Source organism: Adiantum capillus-veneris, chromosome 26 (genome assembly GCF_014529385.1).
Source record: "Adiantum capillus-veneris isolate H3 chromosome 26, ASM1452938v2, whole genome shotgun sequence".
NCBI classification, from domain to species: Eukaryota; Viridiplantae; Streptophyta; class Polypodiopsida; order Polypodiales; family Pteridaceae; genus Adiantum; species Adiantum capillus-veneris.
The window spans coordinates 93,340,661-93,362,017 of record NC_140956.1 but is presented as its reverse complement, the minus strand read 5'-3'; the positions used below and the strand labels follow the sequence as shown (position 1 = coordinate 93,362,017).

At 46.9% G+C, this 21,357-nt stretch overlaps 1 protein-coding gene across 6 annotated transcripts in view; it reads left to right on the top strand.

The window, feature by feature from the left end:
- LOC147423825 (DExH-box ATP-dependent RNA helicase DExH7, chloroplastic-like) overlaps nt 1-21,357 on the top strand; it is a 172,288-nt gene that overhangs the window by 139,266 nt on the left and 11,665 nt on the right. For all 6 annotated transcript variants that reach the window (XR_015186624.1, XM_086501806.1, XM_086501805.1 and 3 more), the window contains one exon: nt 28-98. Coding sequence is in view for 5 of the 6 variants with exons in the window: in XM_086501806.1 (XP_086357932.1) it covers nt 28-98 (71 nt within the window). In the remaining variant the exon portion in view is untranslated. The remainder of the gene's footprint in view (nt 1-27; nt 99-21,357) is intronic.

Genomic DNA, 21,357 nt, shown 5'->3' with positions numbered 1-21,357 from the left:
AACATGACTTCACGTTTATATCTATAGCATGGGGCGAGAGCTGGTTATGAATATTGCAAAGCGAACTATTTGAGTACACCAACTTTGATAATGCTCAGGTATGTTCCCTGACTGTTCGAGTCACCAAAGTGAAAATGTTTGGATTCTGGAGGGTATGCAGGCCCACGGTTAGGGATTCGTTTAAAACATGTTGGTAAAAAGTTTGCCGTGCTCTGATTTCCATACTATGCACTTGTGATTCTCTTATATAGGCTATGCCCTCTAAAAGCTAGAACAAAAAGAACCTTCTCAAATTGTGCTAGCGAGATGGCTCGCTGCTCTGCTCCCGGCCCTACGCATCCCCTTCCCCCCCCCAGCTCACGCTGCTCGTGCCCAGCCTCCCCGCGCCATCCTCGCCCCCTCCCCTCCCCTCCCCTTCCATACTCTTGCTGCCCTCCCGCCCCCTCCTTGCTCGCTTCCGGCCGCTGCCCGTCAATCCCCAAACCCCTTTTGCTTATCACTGTGTTGGCCTACCTTGTCCTGGTTCGGTTGCCCTTCTGAGAAAGGGTTCTGTAGCAGTAAAGGTCGAGTGGCACCTCGTCTGCCAGTAGCAGTTGATGGCTGACAGCAGGTGCTAGCTGTCGTCAACAAGGACGGGCTCGCCAGACTGCACCCCCCTAGTGGCCGACCTCCTGCAGCTCAGCAGCATTTGGGTTCTGACAAGGAACCGTTTCGACCCTCTGCAGCAGGAGTCCTCTGAGGAGCCCCCCTCCACCTCAGCTCCACCACCGCCATCACCTCCTCCCCCTCCACCTTCAGACTCCTCTGTTCCGCCGTCACCTCCCCTCCCTTTCCCTCCTCCATCCCCACCTCCTGCTCCCCCCCTTTCCCCTACTGGGCCTTCAGCCTCATCACCCGATCCATCCCACACTCCTTCTCTGGCACAGGGGACTAGACACTCATCTGCAACTAGACGCTCTCTTGGTAGAGATTTCGCCATTAGGCGAATGGCTGGAGAGGGACAACCCTACTTGAGGATGCCACTTCTGGTTCAGGCCTCTCCTTTTGCAGCAGTCCCCCGTTGGCAGACCAGTTTTGATATTGACAGACAATGAGATTTTTTCGACTACAGCTTCACCCATTTCCTCGCTGACCCTTCTCCCGACCTTGAGGCAGCTTGCTTTCGAGTTCACGTCCTCTTTCTAATAGCCAGAGGAACCGAGGCTCTGGATACAGCGGTAGGTTTTTCCTTTCCGTTGTGCGACAGGGATCACACAGAGTGGACCCTACACAGTTCTTGACAGGCTCCAGGTCCAGGCTGTTGAGTTTCACACCACACAGGGGACCTGGGGGTGACAGATTTAGTACAGACACTTTGGCCCAAGTTCAGTGTGACACCGGATGCAGCAGGATGAGATACCTTGTGGTTCACGTTTGTTGACACTCAGAGCCCCCCGTGCTATGCATTTGTACATGAGGATTCTTGGTCAGAGGATGTAGCCCTACGGATTGCACCCTCTGCTTAGGATTGGGTGGGACTGGACTCTAGATGCGTTTTTCTAGAGGTCGTTCGGGTGCGATTACTTCCCATGCAAATCGGCCTCGAAGATAGCGAGATTGGCTGTTGTTGCAACATGGGTCTTTTCTCACTGGTCCCATGAGGATTGTCTCATGGAATGTACAAGGTTTAGGTGGGTCCCGTTTTTAGTGCCAGAGAGGCCGCTTGCGTCAAGAGCTTGAGAGATGCCTTGTGGGTGGTATGATTGATAATCTTATGCTCCAGGAGCATCATCTTTGTGAGAACCGCATTCGGCGATGTGGTCAGATTTTGCATGGCCACTATGAGACTTTTTGGTCAGCTGCTTTTGGGCCTGGAGGCATTCAGGCATAGTTGCCACGGAATTTCGAAACATTTCATTTGAAATGAGTTTCAGAAGTTTCGAAATGGTTTCGTCCGAGAAAGATACGCCAAAACAGAAGTTTCGTACAAACTAAAGAAATGTACGTAAGTTTAAGTGGTATAAGGTGAGATCTATGTTTTAAGCATTACCTTACAATTAGACATGAAAAAGAGGGAGAATAGGACTAACTTTCATCATTAGAAGCAAGTCAGAAGCTACATTCATGACATTGAGGATTTCATGACCGACCGAAACAAAGAACAAGAGGCTTCAAGGTTTACATGTAACATGAGCCTTGACTTTACCTTTGAAACGTCCAAACTCATACAGAAACGTTTCTGAAACATTTCGTACGTTTCATGAGTGAAGAAACGCGTTTCTTGGCAACACTGCATTCAGGGAGGGGTATGTACATCTATTGCGAAGAAGAACGCCATTGTGGACAGAGGTATTATTGTGCTAGGTAGGGCCCAATGGATTACTATGCAGGTTCACGGTTGCCTCATAGGCTTCTTGAACATCTATGCGCCCAATGTGGCAAGTGCACGAGCTGAGTTTTGATCACATATTGTAGAGTCTTTGCCGCATGCAGAGTAGTGGTGTGTTGGGGGAGACTTCAACATGTTGGAGGATCCCTCAAATAGGATTGGAGGTAGTCATGCTATTATGCACGGGGCTGAGTTGGCAGCTTGAGAGCAGTTATGTATGACCTTGAGGATTTCAGATGTTTGGCAGCATGCAGGTTTTGTGCGGCCTCAAGAGAACTTATATTTCTCTCACTCTGACGGTAGAGTAGGATCAGTGAATATATCTCGGATAGATCGCTTCTACACGAGTGATCGTCTCTGTGACATGGGAGGATTCGTTTACATTCTTCTAGGAATTATTTCTTAGATTATGCACTAGTGATTCTTACAGTGACAGACAGACAGAGGAGTGGGAGCATAGTTGCCCGGAACGGAATGGGAAACAGGAACGGGAGGGTTCGGAACAAGACAGGAATGGGTGGGAGCCGGAACAAGAATGGGGCCGGAACGGTTGACTAAAAGTAAGGCTTGAGTTACCTCAACTTAGTCCCAAATCAACTCTTGAACAATCCCAAAACTGCCCCCAAGCCCGCCCTCAAAAGTGCCCCAAATGTGTCCCCCAAACAGCCCCAAATCTGCCCCCAAATGCCTACTTTTCTGCCCCCAAATGCCCACTTTTGCCCGTGTAACAAACTTGGACACCCCAAGTCTAGATTATGTCGCGACATAGCAGAGAGTCCTTAAAACAATTCACAAATTACGAGAGAGAGTCGACACGGCCCCGCGTAGTTCCGTGCCAAGAGAGATTGGACCCAAAGACTGGCGCCTCTTTCGGTATTTCTTTTATATTAATCTGTGAGCAAAGTACAACTTCCCGCGGGTGCTTGCTCTCAGACTCTGCGTCCAGATGCTCTGAGAAGTAAGCCCCCCCTTGGATCACTTATAAAGATTACAAGGGATGCTAAAAGTAGAGCCCCAAAAGCATGAAACATAAAAGCATTAGAGTCCCAAAAGCAACTGGTCAAAAATCTCCCAATAAAAACAGCAGCGCCAATTGCGGAAATTTGTACGGCTAGGCCATGTCAGCAACCAACGTAAAACGAGGAAGTCCGTACACTCTGCCACGTCAACAAGTCAACGCAAATCGTGGAGTTCCATACTGTTGCCACGTCAGCCAGTCACCGTGAACTGTGGAATTTCGAACAGCCCTGTCCGCGTCGGTAGAGTGTTGACACGTCATCCCTTTGTGACATACCCCCCTCTTGAAAGAATTGTAATCGCCCTCGATTACACCTGCAAAATAGAAAGAGGCCATAAACTGTCTCAGTAGACACTGACTCTAAGTACCGACGCACTAGACCCGACACATCTAGCACTTGTACAAAGACGACAGTCACATCATAGGACATCACATGACAAATCACAGAAAACTTCATTCCAAATCCCTGACTGCCAACAATGTATTTAGTAACCACATCTAGATCCATCCCGAACCTCACTGATGCCGGATTAACTAATCTTTATTGCGATCTGTCTATAGAGATTTATGAGACCGAAATGTTCTAGCCATTTCGTCTTTCAGTTCCTGCACTCAAACGAGTCAAATGAGAGTACAAATCAATCATATTCAATTTTGGGAATTCCGTTTCATAAAGTCATAGAGTAGAATATTGTCAACCCATCAGTATCCCTGAAACCCAAAGGGGACATCAGTGACCTTATTCGATCGAGGTAATCTATTGACAAAGGAGTGGAGTGACTCCCTCGTGTGCAAACTCCTGCACCAGATTCAACCTTGTTGAGTTCGGGGTTCTATCGGAGTAGACTATGCTAAACCGAATGCTTCAAGGTAAAGTTCCACTTCGAGATAGTTCTTGAATTTAACCAAGAACCGCCGAATCACTTTACCTTTCATCTTTCTTTCCTTGTGTGCCAAAAGTTGTTCAAGAATAAGTATCTTCTCGCTCTCTTCCACTTCAGGTTGGCTCACTAGGTCCCCCCAAGTGGCACCTCACCTTTAAAAGGTTTCAAGAGTGTAGCGCAGATAGTGTGTCGTGCTCTCTACAGTGGGTGCTCCTCAGTGCAATGTGCGTGACAATCTCACTCAAAACAGACTGAAAACAGGAAACAATAGACAACAACTGAGCTCACAGAGACACAACAACAATAGTAGACCACAACAAATGACTCGACTATCTCAAAGAACTGATACAGACTCTGGCGTGGCAGCATACTCAACTCCTGCCCAGGACTCTCAGGTACAATGGGGTGTCGAGGCTTAGATGTGCAGGGATGGTGAATAAGTGCTCTGTGTATATACTCACTCTAGACGACTACCCTGAAAGATAATGATGCAAATGACCTAAAACGACTACTCATAAGTATAATCATAAAGAGCCACCAACGACTCATAAATGTCCAGTCAGCTAAGTCTATCTCCAAACTGAGTGGTGGTGGTGACCTGGTCACGATGTCCACTAGACCACCGTCAGTACCCTGCCACGTGTCACTCCCCAGCCAGCCCAGAGGGTTTGTCCAGAGTGAACCAGACCAACTGTACCAACTGTCCAACTGCCTGTCCTGTGAAGTGACACTGCAGCCCTGCTACAGGTTGCCCGCCACAAGACCGCTCACCGTCTCAGTGAGAGGAATACTGAAAAAACTGTGAAAGAAAACCACTAGGTAGTGCATCCGTACATCTTTCCTGAAGAAGGTGCTAGGCCCATGACCTTACATACCTCAAAAGTGGAGTAAAAACACTGCACTGCTTGCAAACGCCTTAAGCCTTTGAATAGGCAGGAACCCAGTATGATTGCATAGTCCATGAATCCCAATTGGCACAACAGAATGAGGCTCCACTACAAAGAGATATGCTTGGTTTGGATCCAGCGCATCTTTTATTATTGATAACCATAGTGAGAGGAAAATGACTTGGTCCATGCTTGCAGATAACCTTGCAACACTTACTTCTCAACACTGAGGGCGAGGGGTAGGTAGGGTTTAGGTAGGGGGAGGAGGGGGTAGGTAGGGGGTGGATAGGGCGAGGCGTACGTAGGTAGGGGCGAGGGCTAGGTAGGTAGGGGGTGTGTAGGGGCGAGGGGAAAAAGGGTAGGGGCGAGGGTAAGAGAGGGTAGGGGCGAGAGGGGGTGGGTAGGGGCGAGGGGTGAGGGGTGGGATTGGGTAGGGGCGAGGGTAAGAGAGGGTAGGGGCAAGAGGGGGTGGGTAGGGGTGAGGGGTGAGGGGTGGGATTGGGTAGGGGTGGGTAGGGGCGAGAGGTGAGGGGTGGGATTGGGTAGGGGCGAGGGGGTTGGGTAGGGGCAAGGGGTTGAGTAGGGCCGAGAGAGATATTGTAGTGGTGATTTCTTCCCGCTTCTATGATTCTTTATAGGCGTACCAAATTCAAAGGCGTCCACCAAGGAAACATTGGAAGAGGGTGTACCTTCCGGCAAAGAGTGAATAGAGACTCCATCACAAGGCATAGATTTGGTAGCATCCAACCACTCCAACAGATCCTCATTTGACCCTTCAGGTGTAGTAGGCTGTTCTTGTTCAGGGTTGGTTTCCATTGACAAAGAAACTTGCTGCACCACGGGATCCATACATCCTTCTAAGAGAATGGGTTGCATCGGGGAGCCAGAAGTATGTATCCACATTGCATCATTTCCCCAATCATGAAGGGCTTTAGTGTGTCGTAGCCATGGTCTACCAATGAGCAAAGGAAATCCGCCCTCAACCTGGGGAAGACGAACCACAACAAAATCCAAGTTAAAAGTAAAGTCTTGTACCTGAAGAGGCACATTGTCCACGATGCCCACTGGGTATACTGTCCGTTGGTCGTCCAATGTAACTGTGAAGGGAGCATGGCGAGTAGGCTATAAACCTAGAGCTAACATAGTGAACTCAGGCATCAGGTTGATGCCAGATCCACCATCCACTATCACTCATGAGAATTGCCGACCCAAAACGGACACTGTCAGGCGAGGGCTTCTATAATCAGTGAGGGGAGCAGCGTGATTGGATATCATATAGGACTCTGACGGTCGCACTGGGAGGTGCCTGCCACTAAGACCTGCTCCAGGGTAAAGTGATTGAATAACTGCAAGGGTGTCACTTCTAAAACTCGCATCTAGCTGCAACATGTCATAGAGGGACACTTTTTGGAAAGTGTTCTCTGCTGTAAGCTTTTCTTGTTCTACCAGTGGTTTCTCTGGTACCTTGATCTTTTGTAGATCTGAAACTGCTTCCAAAAAAGCTTCATCAATATTGGAGAGCAAAGATTTGGATTCCTTCATGGCACTGGGGGATGGCTTGTTAACAGCTGTAGGCAGGGTATCCACTGGTGTGAGAATGTGTGGGGGAGTTGAACTTGTTGGAATTGTAAGACCGAGAGCGGCTCTCTAGGTCCGGGTGAGGACGCCCGATGGCTCCTCTGCCAACTGCGGCTGCTTATTTTGAGGGGTAACCACGTGGGTAGAAGGGGGCGGCTGAGAAACGGTGCTAACTGCTATCAAATTGAGCTTGGGAAAGGCAAACTCATTCTGGCTTTGACTCGGGTTCGAAGCCGTGGATGCACGAACTTTAGGGCAATCCTTACTGTAGTGATCCTTCGTTTCAGGGCAATGACGGCTGGGAGGGGACCCTTCTAGCAGGGGGCATTTGCTTTGGTAATGCCCATATTCCCCGCATCTATAGCACAAATGGGTCGATTCAATGGGCGAGTCCAAGGGCGAGGTGGTCCTTGCTTCTGGTGCATGGAGTTGGAGGTGGAAGCATAGAAGCTTTGAGGTGATGAGGGAGCATGGGTATGATAAAAGCTTTGAGAGGGAAAAGTGCTCTGCATACCTTGCATAGGAGGGGCTGCCAATAAAGGTGGCATGTGGTGTGGATGGCCACAGGGAGAAACGATATTGGATGCCGGAGCTACCCCTTGTTGAAGAGTATGACCAAGGCTTTGCTGTATTTGTCACAATCCCTTGAGGTAGTAGCAGTCCTTGTCCTCATGACCAGACTTTTCACAGAAGTGGCAGTAAACCCGAAGGGGACAGTCCTGTGGAGGGTGTCCTGGAGAGCGGCATGAGCTGCACCATACCATAGCCTTAGTTTCCTATTGAGACCTAAGCTCTTCTAGCTCTCTCTTTATTTGATCCAAAGCGTCGTGATGTGGGGGCTTCTCCTGTCTTAGGGAGATTGACGTCTCCTCTTGAAGAGCTCTCTGTAACTTTAGGGCTTCCAGTTCCGTGCGTAAAGAAGTTATCGGATCAGAAGGACTTTCCGAAAACACTCAGGTGGTCTCTACCTGAGGGGAGTTGGTGAACAGCTTCCTAGCCCCCTCTATCCTAGTAGCAGCCGCGATGAATTCCTCCAGAGTGGCATCTGGTCGGAGGCTCTCTCGGAGTTTTTGCTGAGAGGTTTTGGGGAGCGCCTTCTCCACCCACTTCTTAACCATGAATTCACCGGGGTGCTGGGGAAGCTTCGCAACTAGAGACTTGGTCTTAGTCATAAGCTCTGCAAAAGTCTCCTCTGGCTGGAGCACCATGTTGGCCAACTCATCCAACACCTTCTCCTGGTAGTCACCTGGCCTGAAAGCTTCATAGAACTGTTGTCTTAAGGCTGACCAAGTTGCAAAATGGTTCTCTGCAAACTGGCTGTACCATTTGTCTGCTAAGCCATCCAAGGTGGATGGAAAGAGTACCAAATAAGCATCTTCCCTGTTAAGACCACGACCCCTACAGAGAGATACCTGGAATGTAGGGAACTTGATGTTTACCTTGGCCAAAACGCTAGCCAACGGCTCCATGGCCCCTTGCTGAGCCTGTTGCTCAGTAGCCTGCTGTAGCAGAATAGGAGAGAGCTTTACTGGAGAAGGTGATCTGGAAGATGTGGAACCAGAGGGAGAAATGGGTGATGTCGTACGTGGAGGTATGGGTGATGAGGTTGATGGACTTCTACTAGGTACTAAGGGTCGTCTTCTGTTGCAGTACTTCAGAGGACTCAGTAGTGCGCTTTGACGCTCGACTGACCTCCTTGTATATGTCATGTAGCGACCACCAATCCAACCAAGCTTTGGGTAAGAAAACCTTGAATTGGATGAAGACTGGTCTAGACTCTACTAGGCCAGGTAAGTGACTAGACCAGGCTGGACCAGGGACGAGGAGGACTAGACCAGGGTCGAGGAGAATGAGACCAGGGACGAGGATTGATTGGACCAGGCTAGAGAGACCAGACCAATTGGACCAGGGCGAGATAGGACCATAACAGATGGACCAGGGCGAGAGAGGACCAAACCAAATGGACCAGGGCGAGAGAGGACCAGATCACTAGTGCTAGGCAAAGTAGGCGAAGCTAGATAAACCCAACTAGCTTCAAGATGTGCACCTCACAGAGAGTGAGACTTGAGTTGAGGTCCCACTGTGATCGCCAAAATGAGAGCACCTATAGCGCAGATAGTGTGTCCTGCTCTCTACAGTGGGTGCTCCTCAGTGCAATGTGCGTCACAATCTCACTCAAAACAGACTGAAAACAGGAAACAATAGACAACAACTGAGCTCACAGAGACACAACAGCAACAGTAGACCACAACAAATGACTCGACTATCTCAAAGAACTGATACAGACTCTGGCGTGGCAGCACACTCAGCTCCAGCCCAGGACTCTCAGGTACAATGGGGTGTCAAGGCTCAGATGTGCAGGGATGGTGAATAAGTGCTCTGTGTATATGCTCACTCTAGACGACTACCCTGAAAGATAATGATGCAAATGACCCAAAACGACTACTCATAAGTATAATCATAAAGAGCCACCAACGGCTCATAAATGTCCAGTCAGCTAAGTCTATCTCCAAACTGAGTGGTGGTGGTGACCTGGCCACGATGTCCACTAGACCACCGTCGGTACCCTACCACGTGTCATTCCCCAGCCAGCCCAGAGGGTCCGTCCAGTGTGAACCAGACCAACTGTACCAACTGTCCAACTGTCTGGCTTGTGAAGTGACTGTAGCCCTGCTACAAAGAGACTCACATGGAACGCATTGTGAATCTTCCAAGTATCGGGCACCTTGGGTCGAAAGGAGACATCATTTATCTTTTCTTTAAGCTAGAAAGGGTCATAATACCTCATGCTAAGCTTTGGAAAAAGCCGCTCCTTTCCCTTTCATTTCCTTAGGCGTGCCTTCTCAAAACATAAGAGCACTCAATCGTCTTCCTTTAATTTCAAATCTTGTTGATGTCGGTCTGCTACCTTCTTATGTCGTTCTTGAGATTTCTCTAAAGCCTCCCGGACCTTGGCAAAAGCATTTTCCAAGGCCCTCGTGTACTGGTTGGCTTCAAAAATCTTGTCTTTAGTGCTGAGAAAGGGTGGAACCTTATGAGCACCTTCAATTATCTCAAATGGCGCCTTCCCCATTGAAGAGTGAACCGTGTTGTTGTAGGCAAATTCCACCAAAGGCAGAAAACATTCCCATTGAGTCTTCTGATTAGAGATGTAAGACTTCAATAAATCCAAAACAATTGAATTTGCAATCTCAGATTGCCCATCTGTCTGCGGGTGGAATGATGACAGAACTGCAACCGCGTTCCAATGTTCTCCCAAATAGCCCTCCAAAACAAACTTGTGAATCGGGGATCTCTGTCGGAGACTATTGTCTTAGGCATGCCATGTAATCGAAAAATCTGTGAGAATGAATAGTCTCGCTAAATGGTCCGGCTTGACTGTTTTCTTCATTGGAATGAAGTGAGCTTGCTTGCTAAATCTATCAATGACAGTCCAAATGCCATCGTACCGACTTTGTGTCTTCGGGAGATCAAAGATGAAATCCATTGCAATACTTTCGGAGGGGCGGGTGGGAATGGGTAAAGGCTGTAGTAATCCTTGTGCCTTATGCTTGTCAAACTTGACCTTCTGGCATACTAAACAACTGCGAACAAAGTCGTCTACATCCTTCTTGAGTTTCGGCCAAAATAAATAACGCTCCACACCTTTCAAGGTGGTGTCAATGCCGCGGTGACCCGTAAAAGGTGGACAATGGCACTCAGTCAAAACCTTTTCCCTCAACGGCTGTGTAACACACAACATTGTTTTCTCCATCAAGTAGCCATCCCGTATGGAATACCCTGGCACTATCTCCCTATTCTGTATCCGAGTAAACACATCAGAAAAATCCGGATCGGTGGCGTACTGATCAACCATATCCTCAAAGCTTCTATGATGAATCGCGGAAATAGCCAAGACTAGGGGCTTCCAAGACAATGCGTGAACATAGACAATGTGGAAGTTAAACTGTGACAAGATGTTAGCCCACCTTATCTGCTTTTTGCAAAGCTGCTTCTGTGACAAGAAGAGCATTGTTAGGTGCAGCGGAATGATTGTTTGCGCTTTGCTCTAGATAGTGCTCCGAACTGTGCTCAAGGGTTCCTTATAGTTCTTATGGAAGGTAGAGCCTTCCGTTCTTAATGGGAAGTGCTATGACCACAAACAAAGTGAATGGACACTGTGCGTGCAAGTGTATGAGACTGAGAGATAGAGAGAGAAGAGAGATACGACACCAGAGACGTTGTAAAACCCTCCTCCGAAGGCCCCACTCTCGTCGGCGAGAGTGGTCTACTTATTGATTGCACAAAGTGGTACAATGCGGATGCAATGGACTGATGCAACTTGGGACTATGCCGATGACGACGACAACGACTTTAGAGCTGAAATCTGTGGTCTTCTATCTGCTGAATTTCCGTGGCTGAAAATGACTGTTTTGGCTGCGTTTTTGATGGCTGAAAATGGGGGTCTTGTGCAATGCTTCAAGGGCTGAATCTGCTACTGTGGGGAATGCTGAAAACGCTGCTGCAAGTGCTGTGTTTATGGCTGAAAATGAAAACGCTGCTGCATCTGAAAAACGCTAGCAAAACGCTAGGGCTGAGGAAAGGCTGGCGATGATGGCACTGAAAACACCAGGGCTAGGCTTGAGACTGTAGGCGATGCCAACACTGGAAACGCCAGAGGCTGTGGGTGATGGAGGGAACTGAAAATGCCAGGCTGAATGTGTGTTGGCGATGAGGTAAACTGCAAACGCTAGGTTCTTGACGGGTTCTTGCTGAGAAGGTGCCTGTTGAGCGGGGAGCTCCTGCTACCTCTTCTGCCAAATAGTGCTAGCTCTAGTTTGCTTATATACAAACTTAGCAAAATTGCCCTACCTACTTTTGCTGGAAAGTCACTTAAAAATAATAAGTGAAAAATGTCAAAAAATAGGGAAAATAGGCTAAATGCACTGGAAAATTCCCCTGATGGATTTTGATGGGAATGCTGATGATCATGCTGTGTGCAACTAGAGGATATGCATCTAATCTAAGTGTCTGGACATGCACGGTCTGCGAACAGACTCACAAAAGTGCCAGATCACTTCCTATTCTAGACTGACTTGACTGAACTGAACCCTAATCATGTTGTAGCTTGTCCACGGACACATAGGGTTGGATGTGTCACGTGACATTCCCTCCTTTTCAAAGTGAGGTACTGGTACCGAATTGTATGGCGTCGAGGGAGATTGCCAATAGCATCCGGAATCCTGTAAGGGACTCTTCGCCGGCCCACTCTGATGTGTGGGTTGTGCGGTACTTGAATTTCATAAAGGTCTGCAACGCTTGCTTCTTTGGGCCGCGCCGAAAGCGACACAAAGTCTTCTGAGTCTCCTTCGATGCTTCAACTTCGTCTAGAGTTATGCTTCCTTCTTCTTCAAGAATCTCCATGGTTGAAAATTCCTGAAACAATTTCCAACACAAAACCATGAACATACCCATTCCATGTAAAGTGAATGGAAAAAATCTTGTCTTTGCTAAAGACTATGTTTGTGCTTTATGAAGAACACCGCATTTGACATACATGTCGAGCAAGGCAGTGCCTAGCATGGCGTTTTTTGTCAACAGCACTTGGCTAACAATATCAACATGAATCCTACTGCTCTGGCACAAAACCTTATGCTTAACACAGATAGCATTTCTCTCTCTCTCTCTCTCTCTCTCTCTCTCTCTCTCTCTCTCTCTCTCTGTAAAACCAAGGTCATGGTGTTTAACACCACACCGCAGTGGATCAGGAGATCGGCACCGACCTTCACGTATGGTCAAGAGATTGTGGAGTATACAGATGCATACACTTACCTTGGGATAGTCTTCACTGGGCCGAGGTTTTCTTTGGGGAGAGCAGCAGAGACTAGACTGACCAGAGCTTATGCAGCCTTGGGAGGCTTGGAGAGGATGTGTTCGCAGGTTCAGTTCCAGGAACCTCGGACAAAGTTATGGCTCTTTGATACTTTAGTAGCCTCAGCTATGATGTATGGGGTACAGGTATGGGGACCTTCTGTAGGCCAGGATGGTTGGAGACGTATGGAGAGGCCCTTGGTATCTATGATCTCCCGATTGATTAGAGCCAAGGCCTCTGTACCTCACGCGATCATTCGAGCAGAGCTAGCTGCCCCCCCCATGGAGATTGAGGCGCTTACGAGATCAGTGTCCTTTGTGCACAGCCTATGGGATACTACTAGAGACAGATATGCTAGACTGGCCCTTGAGTCTTCCAGACAGTTAGCTCTACAGGGGGACACTTCATGCTGGTATGCACAGATGACTTCATGGTTTCAGACGCATGGCTTCACCATGGACAGGTTGCCCCCTTTCCAGTATTCTCTTCAGGCACCCTCGCTGTCTCTTACACGGGTGGAGATCACTAGACTCATTCGTCAGGACCTGATCCAGCTCGACACCAGGAGGACATGGATAGAGCCGCCTCAGGAGTTGAGCACGAAGATGGCTTTCTATAGAGAGCATCTTCTCCACCTCACAGGAGATGGGTTTGTGATTCGACCCAGCTACATGGACACACATATGTCTCATGGTTTGCGTTGTGCCATTGGTCAGATACGCACATCCTCACATCAGCTCGAGATTGAGACTGGTAGATTCAGAGGGATACCAGCAGACAGCAGGATATGCCGATTATGCCAGAGAGAGCCAGAGACAGAGTTGCACTACATATGTCATTGCACAGTGTTCTATGAGATACGGGGGCGTTTCCACTGCTTATTCAGAGAGGGTTTTGGTCCTCTATCTAGGGTCATGAGTTATGAGGATCAGAGATGTCTTGGACTATATCTACTTGAGTTACATAGGTATAGAGACACTTTAATGGGGAGAGCTAGAGAGAGGCAGTCCCAGAGACACATTACAGATTTCTTTTCACTAGATATGGGACAGCCAGAGGAGCAGCCACCACTGCAGAGCTCGTCCCACACTCATTCGACCACTACTGGCACTCTCATCGACCGAGCATTGGAGCTACAGAGATACAGACGACCGCGACTGAGGAGAGGAGCTACACAGCATCGACGGAGACTACAACAGAAGATTCGAGCCATACTCTCTCGACATCCAGAGTGCAGATGAGGATGGATCCTCACCATTTCTTCCATCTTTGTTTCACACACTGTTACATCCAGTTTACCGGGTACCTATTGTATCAGCTGCTACACCCACGTAGTTTTAGATTGTAGTAGTAGTAGTAGTATTTTGTTCCACTTCTAGTTCTTTTCTAGTTCTTTTGTACCCAGACATGGTATTAGATTCACTATTTTGTAACTGATTGGTCTCATAGGTCATTTTGGCCTTTTGAAGACGTTAATATAACATTTCATTTCATTTCATTTCTCTCTCTCTCTCTCTCTCTCTCTCTCTCTCTCTCTCTCTCTCTCTCTCTCTCTCTTTCTCTCTCTCTGTGTGTGTGTGTGTGTGTGTGTGTGTGTGTGTGTGTGTGTGTGCTGCAGCAGAAAACAGCCCAACGCTTCTTGGCCCTGCCTTTATTGGGCATATCCCACGATCAGAGCATTCCAAGAGACAGCATTCCAGACAGGAAGCTCATCGAGCACTTTTTGTGGTTTATGAAGAACACCGCATTTGGCATACATGTCGAGCAAGGCAGTGCCTAGCATGGCGTTTTTTGTCAACATCACTTGGCTAACAATATCAACATGAATTCTACTGCTCTGGCACAAAACCTCGACTCTTGTTGTGCGTATCCCGCAATCAGTGCATTCCGTGAGATGCTGTTCTGAACAAAACGTTTCTCGATCGATTGATTCTTTTTGGAATCCATAGGTGTCGCGAGAGAAAGCGTCGGATTTCCAGGTAGAAGAGAAATCGGCCGTGCTCTAATATCACTGTAACAAACTTGGACACCCCAAGTCTAGATTCTATCGCGACACAGCAGAGAGTCCTTAAAACAATTCACAATTATGAGAGAGTCAACACGGCCTGGCATAGTTCCATGCCAAGAGAGATTGGCCCCAAAGACTGGCGTCCCTATGGGTATTTCTTTTATATTGATCTGTGAGCAAAGTACAACTCCCCGTGGGTGCTCACTCTCAGACTGTGTCCAGATGCTCTGAGAAGTGAGCCCCCTTGGATCACTTATAAAGATTACAAGAGATGCTAAAAGCAGAGCCCCAAAAGCACGAAACTCAAAAGCATGTTAGTCCCAAAAGCAATTGGTCAAAAATCTGCCAGTAAAAGCAGCAGCAAAAATCTATATGGCCAGGCTACGTCAGGTACCATCGTAAAACGCGGAAGTCCGTACATTTTACCACGTCAGAAAGTCAACGCAAATCGTGGAGTTCCGTACTGCTGCCACGTCAGCCAATCATCGTGAACTGCTGAATTCCGTACAGTCATGTCCGCGTCAGTAGAGTGCTGCCACGTCATCAGTTTGTGACTGCCCGTTCCGCCATTCGGCCTCACGTTCCACCCCGTTCCGGAATAGTGTTCCAATTACATCCCGTTCCAGAACGGCGTTCCGTTCTCGACTCCGTTTTGGGAACAGGACTTGTCGGAACGCCGTTTCGGAACGTTTGGGCTGCATTCCGCCGCTTCCCTGTTACACTGACTCGGGGGGCAGTTTGAGAGACTTCAGGGCAGCTCCGACCGCATGCGGGAGCGCCGAGAGGCTTTCTTGCAACTATGGCGCCAAGGGCTCTTCTTCACCATGGTTCAAGGTGCGCCTAGATGGCACTACCGGCCACCAATGTGGCTTTTTCCTCCTCCCATCTCGTGATCTAGCCTCCATTGTACATATTTTTTCTCAATGGGAGAGTCTCCCCATGTTTTTGATGTAACCCTTTCTTGTAGAGGTGGTTTGTAGCCTTCGGGCAGTTATCATTAACTAATGGAAGGATCTCTTTTCTTGCAACAAAAAAAAAAGAAAGATAAAGGACAGAAGAGTGTAAAAAAGCGGAAGCTGTACTCGCAAAAAGAGCTAGAGAGAGATCTCAACAAGAAGATGAACCACATAATGAAAGGCTTGAAGCATTCTCAGAAGAAGAGGAAATCGTGGGATTTCCTGGTTATTTGGGCCAGAAGTCCACTTTTGAGGTGGCAAGCAAATCAAAGAAGCGTGCTCGTTTCGAGGATGACTCAAATCTTTCTTCATCTTCACAGAGTTCCGACAGTTCGTCATCCTCTAGTTCCAGAGAGGATGAGAAAAGCCAGAAGAAGCGGAGAAAAAGCAAGAAAAGTAGATTTGTGAAAAAGCCTAGCAGGCATGGGAGTCCATCTAGCAGTTCAGAGGAGGAGAGCTCGTCCTCTTTTGTCAGTGACCAAATGAGCAAGAAGACCAAGGAGTTCAAGGAAGGAAAACAGGTAGTCAGGTTTGAGACGTTTTCAGGCTACAAAGACACCCATGGAGGCCTTGAGTTTGTAGAACAGTTTGACGTCGCCTTCTCTAGAGGTTGGTTCACATAACACTCCAAGGTGCGAAGGGCGGCATCTTACTTAAAAGGAAATGCACAGACATGGTGGTCTACTCTGTTGTTACGCAAAGAAGCACCTGCAACGTGGTTAAAATTTCAAGAAAATTTTCATGTCAACTTGTATATCAATATGAAAGAGATGTCATCACGGCTTGGCATCACTTGAGAATGACTAAGAAAGATACATTGAATGACTACTACCAGAGGTTTTGGGATATTTATTTGCATGTGTCTTTGTTTCGGAAGATTACTTTGAAAGACCAGATTGAGCGGTTTTGATGTGGTTTGCCAAAAGAGATTCGAGAGTATTGTCTAAACCAGAAGTCTGACTCTATTCAGAGACTTATGGGACATGCTAAGCAAGGATTTGAAATGCATGCAGGCTCATTGACTTCTCCTACGGACAGGATAGGATCCACCTCAACAGGGCAAGAGTTTGCAAGTGAAGAGAATGAATCAAGGGAACGGAACAACGGCTCATCACAGGATTCTAGAACAATAAGAGATTCACAGAATGACTAAGAAAGATACATTGGATGACTACTACCAGAGGTTTTGGGATACTTATTTGCCTGTGTCTTCGTTTCGGAAGATTACTTTGAGAGACCAGATTCAGCGGTTTGATGTGGTTTGCCAAAAGAGATTCGAGAGTATTGTCTAAACTAGAAGTCTGACTCTATTTAGAGATTTATGGGACATGCTAAGCAAGGATTTGGAATGCATGCCAGCTCATTGACTTCTCCTACGGACAGGATAGTATCCATCTCAACAGGGCAAGAGTCTGCAAGTGAAGAGAATGAATCAAGGGAACCGGACGACGGCTCATCACAGGATTCTAGAGCAATAAGAGATTCAGACGGTAGCGCATCCGAGGATTCCAATGAACTAAGGGAACCAAATTCAAGCTCATCAAAGGATTCCAGAGAAGAAAGGGGATCAAATGATAGTGCGTCTCAGGGTTCCGATAATTGAGACTGACGTGCCAATGGACAGGGGAGGCTAGCGAAGCTACCCACAGGTCCTAGGGCACAAGGAAATAAAGGAAAGGGAATCAGCCGGTAGATTAGAGAATTCCTAGATCTAGATTGAGGTGCCAAAGACAGGGAGGCCAGAAGGGCTACCAACAGGTCACAGGGCACGAGAAAAGAACAGAAAGGTAAGCTAGGTCCACCGGATAATTTGGTCAAGGTTACTTTTTGGCCCTCGATGCAAAGTGGATGGAGGAAGAAAACCTCACAATTTCTCTTCAGAGAGAGTTGTACCTTGAAGCTTTTGGGCTATGAGCAGTGTTTATTGCAAGAGTTACCGATGAATCATCAAGGTTGAATTTGGTGCGGTGCGGACTGCACAAGAGGGGGGCCCATGAAGGAGTACGGGCGGAAGTGCGACGCGAGAGAGAGTGCGAGAAGAAGAGCACGACGATATGGTGAACTCGCTCTCCTGTAATGTGTAGAGCATAGTGAGTTCTTATTAGGTTTTTACAAAAGAATATGTGTACATACCTGGCGGCCCGCCCACTTACCTGGGCGACCACATTGGGCTTTATACCCCAACAACCTCCCACTTAAAGTCCAATGTGGTACTTTAAGTGTGAGAGAAGCTACTATACAAGCTAATATACAAGAGATGTAGAGAAGTGATGTACTACCCTACACCTAACTGCTTGCGAAAATGCGCAAAGCTCTCTGAGGGAAGTCCTTTTGTAAGTAGATCAGCAGGATTTTCTGTGGTGTGAACTTTGACAAGCTGAAGTTGCTTATCCTCGAGCATTTCCTTGATGAAATGATACTTCACATCCACATGCTTTGTCTTTGAGTGATAAACTGGATTGCGAGCCAATTGTATAGCACTTTGACTATCACAATATAACACAGGCATCTCTTCTTTGATTCCCAAATCTGTTACTAGTCGATTAAGCCAAATTGATTCTTTGCATGCCTCTGATGCTGCAACATATTCAGCCTCTGTAGTAGTCTGAGTAACACAATCTTGTAATCTAGAACGCCATGATACTGCTCCACCAGCCAATGTAAAGACATGCCCTGACGTAGACCTTCGGTTGTCTAAGTCACCTGCATAATCTGAGTCTGTAAAACCCTTTACACTTAGCTCCTGACTCCCATAGCATATACGCATACTCTTTGTAGCTTTCAGGTATCTCAATATTGCTTTCACTGCCTCCCAATGTTTCTTGCCTGGGTTTGACATGTATCGACTTACTACTCCCACTGCAAATGCAATGTCTGGGCGAGTAGCAATCATTGCATACATCAAACTACCCACTGCAGACACATATGGAATCTTATCCATTTCAGCCTGTTCTTCTTCAAACACAGGACAATCTTGTTTGCTAAGTTTCACATATGGTGGCAATGGAACACTCAGTGCCTTTCCCTTCTCCATATTGAAACGTTACAAAACCTTGTCAATATACTCTGTTTGAGATAACCAAATCAACTTCTTTGATCTGTCTCTCTCAATGCGCATACCAAGGATATGACTTGCCTCACCCATGTCTTTCATGTCAAACGATTTTGCCATCTTTGACTTCATAGCTGAAATTTCTTCCAAGTGCTTGCCAGCAATCAACATGTCATCCACATACAAAATAAGGATCAGCCAACTACCATCCTTAGCCTTCTTTGTATATAGACAGTGATCGAACTCACTACGTTTGTAACTTTGAGAAAGCATAAACTTGTGGAATTTATGGTACCATGCCCTCGGTGATTGTTTTAAGCCATAAAGACTCTTTAACAACTGGCATACCCAATCTTCCTTGCCTTTCTCAACAAACCCTTCTGGCTGCTGCATGTAAATTTCCACATCTAAATCACCATGCAAGAACGCTGTCTTGACATCCATTTGGTGCAACACCAAATCTAATATGGCAACCAATGCAAGAAAGCATCTCAATGTAGTCATCTTGACCACCAGAGAGAAGACTTCATCAAAGTCAATGCCTTGTTCTTGCTTAAAGCCCTTGGCAACAAGACTTGCTTTGTACTTTGGCTGACTATCATGAGCGGTGATCTTATACCTGTAAACCCATTTACAGGGTAGAGCCTTTTTGCCCCGTGGTAATTTAACTAGCTTCCATGTCTTGTTTTTATGCAGAGCTGTCATCTCTGACTGCATGGCCAATTGCCAATTCCCGGAGTCCTTCATTTGCACTGCTTCCTTGTAACATGAAGGCTCATTGCAATCAGTCAACATGACATAGTTCATAGATGGAACAAACCTATCAGGAGGTCGCGTGACACGTCCAGATCTACGCACAATAGGTGGCTCAGGCTCAGCCACAACCTGTGGTTCCACTCTATCCTGTCCTTGCTCCTCTTGAGCCCTGACATTTTGTCTTGTACGTGCAGGTCCATCTTCTTGGAAGACAACTCTTCTAATCTCCTCAACCCTCTCTGGTTTAGAATGATATTTGGATTCATTAAAGTGAACATCATTGCTGCGGACAACCTTTCTGGATTCGGGATCCCAAAGTCTGTACCCCATCTCACCAGAATTACCATAGCCTAGAAAGATGCACTTTCTACTCTTTGGCTCAAGTTTGTTCCTAAATTCCTTTGGAACGTGAGTATATGCCTCACAGCCAAAGACTCTGAGATGCTTGTATGAGGGCATTTTGCCTGACCATACCATCTGTGGCACTGAATCCTTCTGCAAAACCTTGCTAGGATATCTATTTACAAGATGAACAGTTGTTGATACAGCTTCAGCCCAAAACCCATTTGGCAGCTGTGCATTAGACAACATACTTCTGACCTTCTCTTGTATGGTCCTATTCATCCTCTCAGCAACACCATTTTGAGGAGGATTGTAAGGAGCAGTAAGTTCACGTTTTATACCTTTTGACTCACAAAAGTCCTGAAGGGCCTTTGAAACATACTCTCCACCATTGTCAGTGTGTAAGCATTTAAGCTTCTTGCCACTCTGATTCTCCACAAGTGTCACAAACGTTTTGAAAACACTAAACGCTTCATCCTTGTGCTTGAGAAAGTAAATCCATACTTTCCTCGAGTAATCATCTATAAATGTCATAAAGTAAGAAGCTCCCCCTAGAGATAGGTTAGGCATAGGTCCACACAAATCACTATGAACAAGTGCCAACTGTGTATCTCTTCTACTGCTTCTATGCTTATGTGGCTGCTGTGTTTGCTTACCATACAGACAATGTTCACAGAATTCAAAATCATTAAATGAAAAGCCAGGCAAATAACCAGAACGAGACAAGATTTCCATTCCCTTCTTGGACATATGTCCTAACCGGCTATGCCACAAAGAAACGTTCGGCTGCTCGGTTACATTGATTACATTTTTAGAGACATTTGATACATAAATCATGTAAAGTCCTCCAGACTTTACTCCATGTGCTACTGTCATAGAACCCTTGGATATCTTCCACATGTTCTGTCCAAAAGTGGTGACGTAGCCAGCATCATCAAGTAAACCTGTGCTGATCAAGCTCTTTGTAATTGCAGGAACATGTCTCACATTCTTCAGCGTGAAAGAAGAGCCATTCTGAAACTTCAATTGTACATCTCCAACACCTAAGATCTCACATGTCTGCCCATTGCCTAGCCGAACATGATCTTTAGTGGTCACATAAGAGGTAAACCACTCCTTGTTTGGAGACACATGAAGTGATGCCCCTGAGTCTCTCATCCAGTCACTCAGTGCATTTCCATCAGATGCTGTAAGAAGAGTTGAGTCCATTGTATTCTTCAAGAAGTAGATGTCTCCTGACACTAGACTGTCATCCTCTGCAGCAATGTTTGTCACATTTATTTCTTGAATCTTCACTGAGGACTTGTTCTTCTCACCATGGTCTTCAGCTTTCTCTTTGCCTTTTTCTGCTTTCCATTCTCTGCAGTCTCTTTTCATGTGACCCTTCTTGCCACAATGGTAGCATTCTATGTCACTCTTGCCTTTAGCACTGCGGGACTTGCTACGAGACTGAGTTCCTCTTTCCACCTTTGTACTTTTCTTTGGTCCTTCCCCTGACAACTAAGGCTGTTCCTTTGCCTTTGTCCATTGTCTTTCTATTGGTTTCTTCAGTAAGCAGACTTCCTTCTACACCTGCTATGTTCAAACCATCTGGAGGTGCAAAATTACTCAAAGCTGTGCGAAAAGTGTCCCAACTTTCCGGCAATGTGATGAACAG